We start from the raw sequence: 10,165 nt of genomic DNA, 5'->3' as shown, positions 1-10,165 counted from the left end.
CCAACCATCAAATTTTTTACCACTTGCGTTAAGAATGATCAGTATCATGATTGTTATACACTAAATCAATATGCAGGGGAGTGCAAAAGAAAGGTGACTCTCAATATGGCGCGTTAGAGCAGTTAATTACATTTATTTAGAAGATTTATAGCACCACTGTAAATTACTATATAGTCGTTAACAAAATAGGAAAAAAATTGTAGAGCATTAAGGATAGCACAGTATTTTTAGCTGTATAAATCCCAACTTTAAGTTACAATCTAGAAATTTAGACATGGGCTGTACTTATTTTATTTCACTGTAGGTATTTGATGTACTTGATTGTTTGGCCAATTTAGAATCTTAACTATGAATAAAACTCCATAAATCTTAACTATGAATCTTAACTAGAAATAATTGATATCACATACTGTTCGTAGCACAGTTGTTTTATTTATAGCCAAGTTCTCTTTTTTTTTTTTTTTTTTTTTAAGTAGCAGCATATTATTATTCTCTAAAATAAAATTTAATAGTTATAATTTTTTTTTTCAAAATTTACTTTTATACCCGATTTTGTATTGTATATTTGCGAACTGTGTTATTTTTAAAAAATTGAGAAATAGATATAATAGGAAACAACACAGCACTTGGATCATCTTATTGGAAAGGTTTGATTAGATAAAAATGACCTATCTAAGAATTCAGATTTTATTCCGTGTTCAAATCCACCCAAATTTTGGTAAATAAAAAATCCACGTTATAATACTCCGAGAATTGTCCTGCTTGACCGACCGTCCTTAGCGTAAATGGCAAAAAACTGAATGGTTGAATACTCGAAGTCCCAAATTCAAATTATAATTAATTTATATTTTCAGCTAAGTTTAATTTAAAAAAATAAACGAATGGGGAAGCGATAATAAGCTATCTATCTCCAAAAAAAAAAAGAAAAAAAAAAGAAAAAAAAAAAGAAGCAAAGAATTGTTTGCTCGCACGTGTTGCGTTACCTCACCGACCATTCAACCAAGTTCGGTGGTCCGTACCGCATTTGTGGCCCTATCTGGGCCTAACATGCCCATTACCCAGCACGACGAACCGGTCGAATCACGAGGAATGCGACCGCACCCTAACTCGAAGCCTTTTAACTCCGTTTTCCCCCTAAATTAATTAATTAATTAATTAACTCGTCCCTGTTACCCTTTCCCCCTGCTTCGTCCCCCGCTTCTTCTCTTTCCTCAGCTGATCGCGTCGGATCCGCTCCTCTTTGACCCCTTCCATCTTCGTTGCTCCGAGGGGGAGACGAAGACGAAGACGAGGAGGAGGAGGAGGAGGAGGAGGAGGAGGAGGAGACGAAGAAGAAGAGGCGAGGCGAGGCGAGGAGAGGAGAGGAGAGAGGGGAGAGAGAGAGATGTGGGTGTTCTATTTGATATCGTTACCGCTAACCCTGGGCATGGTGACGGTGACGCTGCGGTACTTCGCCGGGCCCGATGTGCCGAGGTATGTGCTGTTCGCCGTCGGATACGCATGGTTCTGCTCCCTCTCCATCATCATCCTCGTCCCCGCCGACATATGGACCGTAAGATCCACGATCCCCTTCCCTTGTTGTTCATGAATCTTGGTTGTTTCAAATCTAGGGTTGTTGTGTTTGATTCCTTGTTTCGTATTTCGTGTATTTTGATTTTGAGGTGTTTTGGTGATTTGAGAGTTGGGCGATTGGGAGGTTGGGAAAATTCATCCCTATTGGTATATCTGTTTGGGTTCTGGGTATGTTTCTTAGTCCAGGAAATTTGGATCTGATCTTTCGTTGGTATTCGATGGTCTTTGAAGTTGGAGAGGAGTAAAAATATGGGAATTATGGGAGTGATTTACGATGTGGAATTATTTGAATTTTACTCTAGTTTAGACATTTTGAGTTTCTTTGTAGGTGGATTTGTCTTCTGATTTATGAGATCGGAAAATTATTTGCTAGTGCTTCCATTGATCTACTTAATGGATTGTCGCGCCATATTCAGATAAGTAGAGAGAAAATACATCAGAAGAGAATTGCTTGATCGGAACAATTATAGACGCCTCAGCGTTACAAATATGTGTTAGAACTGTGTTGATTGAAGAATTCAAGTGGTGATGTTGCAAAATGAAAACACTTGAATTATCTTCAGTTGATGCTAAGTAAACACCGCTGTGTTTGAGAAAACAGAGATGATTTTTGAAAATTTTCCGCGGACTTCTTAATCACAAGATAATCATCTGCAGCAGAATTTATACCCTTTTAGATCTTACCTTGGTGTCTAAGAAAAGGTAGCTTAAGATTTAGATGGTAAAGTATCTTACTTTGACATCATAATGAAACTTCAGGTTTAAATACTTAACAGTCGGTATCTTATGCTAAACTCCATGACTATATTTGTTATTTGTATAGAAGTTGTTTTAGTAAGCTACTGGTTGCTATCTTCTGAATTCAGCTGCTACTTAATCAGATGGAAGAGGAATGAAAGGTATGATGCTTTGCAGAGACTATTACTAGCTAAAGCGATAAGAAAAGGAATTTGTTTCTTCCTCTGAATTTTATGTGCAATACTTTTAAGGAAAATCATCCTTGGATTCTATGCGCACTAGGAGTTATGTTAATTTGCCTAATTAAAGTATTCCCAATCATGCTTACTGTTGAATTCAGAATTCTGATATTTTTATTGAGATTGAATGACTACTTGATGGGATTTGTGCCATAATTTATAGGAAATTTATATATTTGATTGGAGATCAAACTATTGTTGACTGTCATGGAAACTAAATGAGCAGTGAATGGTAGACACATTGAAGGAGGAAGTAATGTTGCTATGTATTATTTGGACCTTGAAATAGACTATTATATGTGGTGTCAGGAAGGCACTTTGTTTAGTTCCATATGATAAATGTCATTTTGGTATACAATAGGATATATTTGCTGCTCCTGCATTCTAGAATAATTATTTTGTGTGTTTTCTTTTGAAAAACCTGGCTTATCATTTTTTTTTTGGAGGTTTAACCAATTAGGCGATATTTTTTGCCATGCAGACAATTAACGGTTATGAGAGGGGTGGCATTGCATTCTTTTGGAGCTGGTCATATTGGAGTACATTCATACTAACCTGGTACTTAACGTTGTTTCACTTGCTTTTACATTCTTCAAGATTTCCAGTTGTTACTTTCTCTACTGTCAATGCCCTTTTGCTTTTCTATAATGGTGTGAAGATCTCTATTATGCATGACAGTCATACGTACATCTACTTAATATTTGTAAAGAAAATCACGATGTTTCAATTGATTTTACAGTTTTCAAGATTTTTCACTTGTTACTTTTTCTACCATTAATCCCCTTTTACTTTCCTATAATGGTGTAAAGATTTCTACTATGCATGACACTCATATGTACATCTTCTTAATACTTACAAAAGAAAAATGTTTGGTAACTAACGTGCAATTAGAATTTTTAGTTATAAACTAACTGGATAAACTGAACCATATGCTTCAGAACGTTTCTTTGCTAAATGTTATGAGTTCAAAATGACCTTTCCATTTGATTGATCTCTGTGCGGTGAGTCTTCTTTGGGCTACTATCATCTTTATTCATCATGTTCTGCCAATAAAACTATAGTGGTTATTAAACTCTATATATGTATTCATAAAGTTTCTTGCCAGGATATTATTTAGCTTTCTATAACCTCAATTTTTTAAGCTACTTTTTATCCTCTAAACAGGGCTGTGGTTCCCACTATTCAGGGATATGAAGATGCTGGAGACTTCACAGTGAAAGAAAGACTGAAAACAAGCATTCGTATAAACTTACTCTTTTACACAATTGTGGGATCTATTGGCCTTTTTGGACTTATTCTGCTCATTATCATGCATCGAGACTGGTTTGTATCTATCTTTTGTTGCATTTAAATATCCCTCCTGGTTTATGCTAGTGCTTCTTTAGTATTAAGTCTGGTCATGGATGTTTAGACAATTGTATTAGTTTTGCGGTCTGCATTATACTCTTTCTTCTTTGTGGAATTGTTCGGAGTAATTTTCTTCTATCTTTATATATTTTATGCCCTTTTTGTGATAGGAGTAATGAAATCGCTTACTGAAACATTCATTCCCATTCTTATTCAAGAACTTACACCTATATCACTGTTATAGAAGCACTTTATCAACATAATGTGCAGATTTGTTAGATGACTTGTATTGACTAAATGTAGTTGTTAACTCTTTTACTTGCAGGAGTGGAAGTATTGTGGGCTTAGCCATGGCATGCTCAAATACATTTGGGCTTGTCACGGGTGCATTTCTTCTTGGCTTTGGTCTAAGTGAAATTCCAAGGAACATTTGGAGGAATGCAGATTGGACTCACCGTCAAAAGGTTCTCTCACATAGGGTTGCGAAAATGGCTTTAAAACTTGATGAGGCCCACCAAGATTTTTCAAACGCAATTGTTGTATGTATACTCTTTTCTGCTTTGAAGTTTTTTTTTTCCTTTTTCTAAAAAGAACGCTTTTGTGTGAAAGAACTAAAAATGGCATTCTGTTTGGAATGTTGTAGGTTGCACAAGCCACATCAAATCAAATGTCCAAGCGTGATCCTCTAAGACCGTATATGGATGTTATTGATAAGATGTTGCATCAAATGGTACTGTATTGTTATTATTTTGTCACTTTTGGTTAATGATTTATTTTGATCATTCACCTAATTTGTCATTTCGCTCTCTCTTTTCTCCTTTTCAGTTAAGGGAAGATCCATCTTTTAAGCCTTCAGGCGGTAGACTAGGAGAAAATGATATGGATTATGATACTGATGATAAAACAATGGCTGCACTTAGACGTCAACTTAGGAAGGCTCGGGAGGAGTACTACAGATGCAAAAGGTGTGGTTAATGGGCTTATCAAAAGTTATTACTTTTTGTGGCATGTACTTCTTTTGTGCAACTCTCTTTCTTGCCTATGAAGAATCAGAGGCCTTTGCATTTCTCATTCTTATTTTTATGTTTCCATACTGTATCTAATTTATGTTATTTAAGATAAAAAAGCACTTCCTTCACAATTTGTCTGTACATTTACCTTTTTTCTTTTTCTTCTTTTTGCAGTGAATATATGACTTATGTAATGGAAGCCCTTGAACTAGAAGATACTATTAAGAATTATGAGCGTCGCGATTCAAATGGATGGTTTGTTATTACTTCTCCTGTTTTCTACTGTTTTTTTGCTTTGAAAATTTCTTGTCAACAACCTAAAAAAAGAGTGATTGGAATTATCATTGCAAGACTGCAAACAGCAAAAAATAGTTCGAGTTTTCGCTACCAAGATGATACTTTTCTCCTCAAAGACATTCCTTTTCTCTGTAGTCTTGGAATCAGTATTTTTGATGTAAGTACCACATTCGCTAGCCTCTGTTAAGATAATTTAATGTACTTATAAGAGGAAGGTCCAGAAAAGCCTTTTGACGCAATGCAAACCTTTTAAAATATATATCATATAAATTGGATTAGTTGGATTCAATTACAAAAGCTTGCAACTTCTAATGTTTTATTCAATTCTTTCTAGATGATTTGTGTAGTCTTTAGCTTTACTTGATTATCTGCAACATTGTATGCAACTGGCAACTGGCAACTGGCAGCTGGCAAGGAGTGTTAATATGAGATAACCCAAGGAATGCTAAACTGGCAAAATTTTGAGCAGAGCCTAAATGGTTCGTGGAAATCACAGGCCTTAAATTCATCTATCCCACTATGGATTGATTATAAAACATGAAATAACCTCTTTGAAAAGGAGATCCGCTTCTATGCATTATTGATGCAGATTGATCTACCTGCTAAGAACTAGCATTGATCTACCTGCTAGGAACAAGCAGTTCACTTATTTCTTTTGAAATGTATAGATTACTAGCAGGAACATCCAATTCGGTTATTTACTATGAAAAATGACACTGTTTATATACTGCCAGATGGATATAAACATGTCGAGAATGCTATTTCATCCCTTCACAATTAAAAGAGCACCTGAACTGGGATGCTTTCTGAGGAGCTGAACTCTTTATACCATCTGAATTTGTTATTAGAATGTTCTGAAATTGTAAGTTTGATCTGGTCAAAACATCAGGTTTTCTTAAAATTAAAAACAAAGAAATGATTTATTCATCTGAATTGACATTCTAAATTTCTTTTGCCTTCCGATAGTCTGAAGACCCTGTTATTGGATATATGGCTTGTACTCAACTTTTCCTCTCTCAACATGTAGATAATTTACATCCATTTGCATCCACATGTAATCCCAGGACTGTTCACTGTTGCAGGAAATACGTTTCAAGTTTTAGACCAAGCCGATCAGGCACACTAGGATCCTTTCTTGATATTATGGGTACATTCGTGATCTAGCTTGAAGAATTTATGTTTCTTTTTTGCATTAAGTTCTTTTTTCAGCTAGCTGTAAGATTACTGAGGAACAAATGAAATTTTCGATTACATCTAGTTATTAATAAGCAACTCTGTTATATTATATTATTTCAGCTGATAGAATTAGTATTTTTGAGCTATATTTGTGCTTTTGAAGTTAACGTTGAGATTCCTTCCTGTTTTCCAGAATTCTTATGGCGTTGTATACTTAGAAAACAGCTTCAGAAAGCCTTGGCTGTGATGTTAGGTTGTATGTCAGTTGCCATCCTATTGGCTGAGGCGACTTTATTGCCAAGTGGGGTTGATTTATCTCTTTTTTCCATTCTTATTAATGCTGTTGGAAAGCAGGAGGTCTTGGTCCAGGTAAACAGTTTCTATAATCGATAATATATTTTATCTGCTGCTATGAAAATAAACTGCTGATTTCATAACTATATCAAAAAATTAATGTTTTAACCTTTTTTAAGACATTTTAGATCAATACACATGAAAATTGGTCTCTTCGTGAAAAAAAAAAGGGAATACGCATGAAGATTCAAATGACTTCTGAAAAACTCAAGCAGAATGAGTCACTCATGCTTATATTTGGATGGTTGTTGGATAATTCTCTATGAAACTTCTTGTAGATCTAGTTCTCGTAAAATTTCTCGTTGTATATGTAACCTTTTGTTTTGAAATTGGTTGGAATATCCATTTGTTAATTTTCAATTACTTGTATGCTATTTATTAAAATTAATGGCAAGGAAAAAATTTGATAGGATTTCACCCCTTTATCCATTACCAAAGATAATGAAATATCCTGATTAAGGGGCTAATTATACACTATTGGTACTTCGCAGATTGCTGCATTTGTTCCTCTAATGTATATGTGCCTTTGCACATATTATTCATTATTCAAGATTGGAATGCTGATGTTTTATTCATTAACTCCAAGACAGACAAGCGCAGTCAGCTTGCTTATGATTTGCTCGTAAGTTTTCTGGTTTAATCTGCTTTCTCTTAAGTTCACCAACTTTGTATCTAAGCTAGTAAACTAATTTCAACTGTTTTAATAAAATGTTTTCTGCAGAATGGTAGCAAGATATGCACCTCCTATTTCTTATAATTTCTTGAATCTGATTCGTCTTGGCGGTAATGCCAAAACCATTTTTGAAAAGGTATTGACACTGCCAATAGTTATTCTTCATAATACTTTGACCAATGACTAATAGTTGCCTTACGTACTGTCATGCAGAGAATGGGTAATATTGACGATGCAGTACCTTTCTTTGGAAAGGGGTTTAACAAAATCTATCCACTTATTATGGTTGTGTACACCCTACTAGTTGCTAGCAATTTCTTTGGACGAGTAATTGATTTTTTTGGAAGCTGGAAAAAGATCAAATTTCAAAGCGAAGAGGAGGATATGGATGGGTTCAATCCATCTGGAATGATTATCCTTCAGAAAGGTGAGATATCAATTTATATATTCGATATTCGATGCCTCATCCATCCTTGTGCGACAGACTTTCTTATCTTTTATCTGAGTATGCTGGTATTTCTGTTATGTACGGTTTTTCTTTTTATGCTGTTATTTGCTCACTGGATATATAGCAGGCTGAATTGAGTAGTAAAATGAGAAATTTTTTGGGCATGTATTTTCTGGCCTTCTGGCCATTTAGAATCATACTAACTACTGATTTTGCCTGGCTTTGATTTGTTTGTTTTAATTTTCCTGAATACTGTAATAACATATTTCAACTCTTATTGTGCAAGATTCTCTTTTGTATTTTTAATGTCATTCATTGGCTGCTGTATTTTTGCCAAGTCCATAATAAGCCGATTATCAAATCTCCCTTCTATTATCAAATATACTGCCATGTATTCCAAACCTTAAATAGGGCGTGAAGGTCTCTTTGATGTTGGTATAGTGCAACTTGTTTCTTGTAGAATGTCTAGTGTAAATTAACCAGTACGCCTAGCTTCTTACATTTTCTGCAGAGAGGTCTTGGCTTGAACAAGGATGTAAAGTTGGCGAGCAAGTTATTCCATTGGCAAGAAATTTTAACAGTACAACTACAGATGTCGAATCAGGAAACCCATCCCTGGTATGTCATATGCTGTGTTAAGAACTTGAATGTGCCAACCGATTAGCGCTTGGCAAATACATAGCATTACTAGTTTGAGGCAAAGAAATCTCTCGTGTTCCTTTGCATTTGAGAACCCTTATTTCTTCCATTCTTTTTTATTCTCTTATGCATTGACTGTACTCAGGATAAAAACATAGTGGAGATGAAATTGACGCCTTCATCCAAGGAGGACATTAAAGTTGGTCGGTCGAAAAATCTCAAAGAAGAGGACCAAAAGTACGGTAACAGCCGTGAAACTATGTCGAACAAGTATATTGCTATAAGAGATCAGCAAAACAAGTCATCCCATTCAGGGTCCAAAGAGATATCATCGACTTCTGTATCTTTACTCGAGGGAGGCCATTCTGATAATAAGCAGTCTAATAGTTCAGTCGCCACCCCGTCAGCAGGGCTTGCCTCTACATGGACATCAATGAAGAGCGGCTTTCAGAATTTCAAAGCGAATATGGGAGCAAAGAAGTTTCTTCCTCTGCGGCAAGTTCAGGGCCAGGCTATTCATACTAGGGTCTCCTCTTCTGAGTCTCTCGATGAAATTTTTCAAAGATTAAAGCAGAGACCAAAGGGCGGGAGTGGTGGTTCTGACATTGTGGATGATGATGATGATGTAGACGCAGCAAATTCAGGAGCAGCAAGATAGCAGACACATTAATTTTGGATTTAGACTTAAAAGATGAGTTACCACAGTAAAGAATTCATACTATTGTGGGAAAATTAAGAAAGGAAGAGAAGAGAAAAAAATGTACAGATCTTATAGTGGTTTTGGAGGATCTTTCTTTGCATGAACTATTGAAGATAGTTCATGAACGTGGGGGGTCTGTAGGGCCTCGTGTTTGGGGATAGTAAGCTTTCGTCTCTGGAGGAAATATGCATTCCTGTGTACTTCGGCTTTTGGCTGTTTTCTCCCTTTGTGTACTTGTCCTTGTGACTACATTAAATGAAAGGAATATAATATTACAACAAAGCGTGATGATTTTTTTTTTTTTATTACTTACGCGCTAACGCGCACACACAATTTTCGCTCAAAACAGAAATATGTCTGAGAGAGAATTACCTATCAACTGACCCAAGCGGGGTTGTAATGTGATAGTTGTTTTAGTTGTCTATAATGCATGCAATTTGGGCTTCATTAAAACGGGGTATTATGTCAAAATTTCTCAATTTTCCTCAGCCTATATATCTGAAATGGCGATGACTCCAACAAATGCCGAGGCTTATATTTTTTTTCTTCCTTTCTCTAGTATTATTTCCAGTTTTTTTTTTTTTTCCCTCTAGTATTACTTCTATCTAAGATTTTTACACTAGAAAAATCTTTCAAGTCCGACAAATATTCCCGTTCCATGTGGCAATATTTCGGGCAGATGTTTTAATTTTCTCCCGAATCAATTAAACTTTTTGACCGAAGGAACCTAATCGATATAATAAATTAGATATTCTCGATCCAATTGGAAAACTAAGAGGTTTACCATGAATGGAGTAATTATTAATTAACCTTGGCAAAAGTGTTACAGATCTCCAAATGGTCTTCAAGCAAAAGAATTGAGAAGATCAAACTGAAACACAATTGAAACCGAAAATAAGAACAACACCCCACATTTTTACACAAGGTGCATGACTCCTTTTTCTTAATTTCCACACAACCAAAGCAGATGCG

The 10,165-nt window shown here is 35.5% G+C and overlaps 1 protein-coding gene across 2 annotated transcripts; it reads left to right on the top strand.

Moving 5' to 3' along the window:
* Positions 1,165 to 9,494, top strand: LOC109711710 (LMBR1 domain-containing protein 2 homolog A). Of its 2 annotated transcripts, XM_020234883.1 has the most exons (14): positions 1,165 to 1,552; positions 3,031 to 3,107; positions 3,714 to 3,872; positions 4,222 to 4,435; positions 4,540 to 4,626; positions 4,722 to 4,861; positions 5,081 to 5,161; positions 6,286 to 6,350; positions 6,573 to 6,748; positions 7,225 to 7,355; positions 7,455 to 7,542; positions 7,620 to 7,833; positions 8,366 to 8,472; positions 8,639 to 9,494. In XM_020234883.1, exons 1-14 carry the CDS (start codon positions 1,385 to 1,387, stop codon positions 9,149 to 9,151), a joined length of 2,220 nt encoding a protein of 739 aa, XP_020090472.1. In that variant the 5' UTR covers positions 1,165 to 1,384; the 3' UTR covers positions 9,152 to 9,494. The 2 variants fall into 2 exon arrangements, with proteins under 2 accessions (XP_020090472.1, XP_020090473.1); XM_020234884.1 differs by lacking the exon at positions 1,165 to 1,552 and having other exon boundaries at positions 3,041 to 3,107; positions 3,736 to 3,872.

Source organism: Ananas comosus, linkage group 6 (genome assembly GCF_001540865.1).
Source record: "Ananas comosus cultivar F153 linkage group 6, ASM154086v1, whole genome shotgun sequence".
In the NCBI taxonomy this organism is placed as follows: Eukaryota; Viridiplantae; Streptophyta; class Magnoliopsida; order Poales; family Bromeliaceae; genus Ananas; species Ananas comosus.
The sequence above is the reverse complement of the archived record's forward strand: the minus strand, read 5'-3'. Positions and strand labels throughout refer to the sequence as shown.

Bases quoted from the DNA above. Each gene is read 5' to 3' on its own strand.
- LOC109711710 (XM_020234883.1), top strand. From the start codon at position 1,385: ATGTGGGTGTTCTATTTGATATCGTTACCGCTAACCCTGGGCATGGTG. The intron at 4,862-5,080 runs GTGTGGTTAATG...TTCTTTTTGCAG, and splicing joins GAGTACTACAGATGCAAAAG to TGAATATATGACTTATGTAA. The intron at 6,749-7,224 runs GTAAACAGTTTC...GGTACTTCGCAG, and splicing joins AGCAGGAGGTCTTGGTCCAG to ATTGCTGCATTTGTTCCTCT.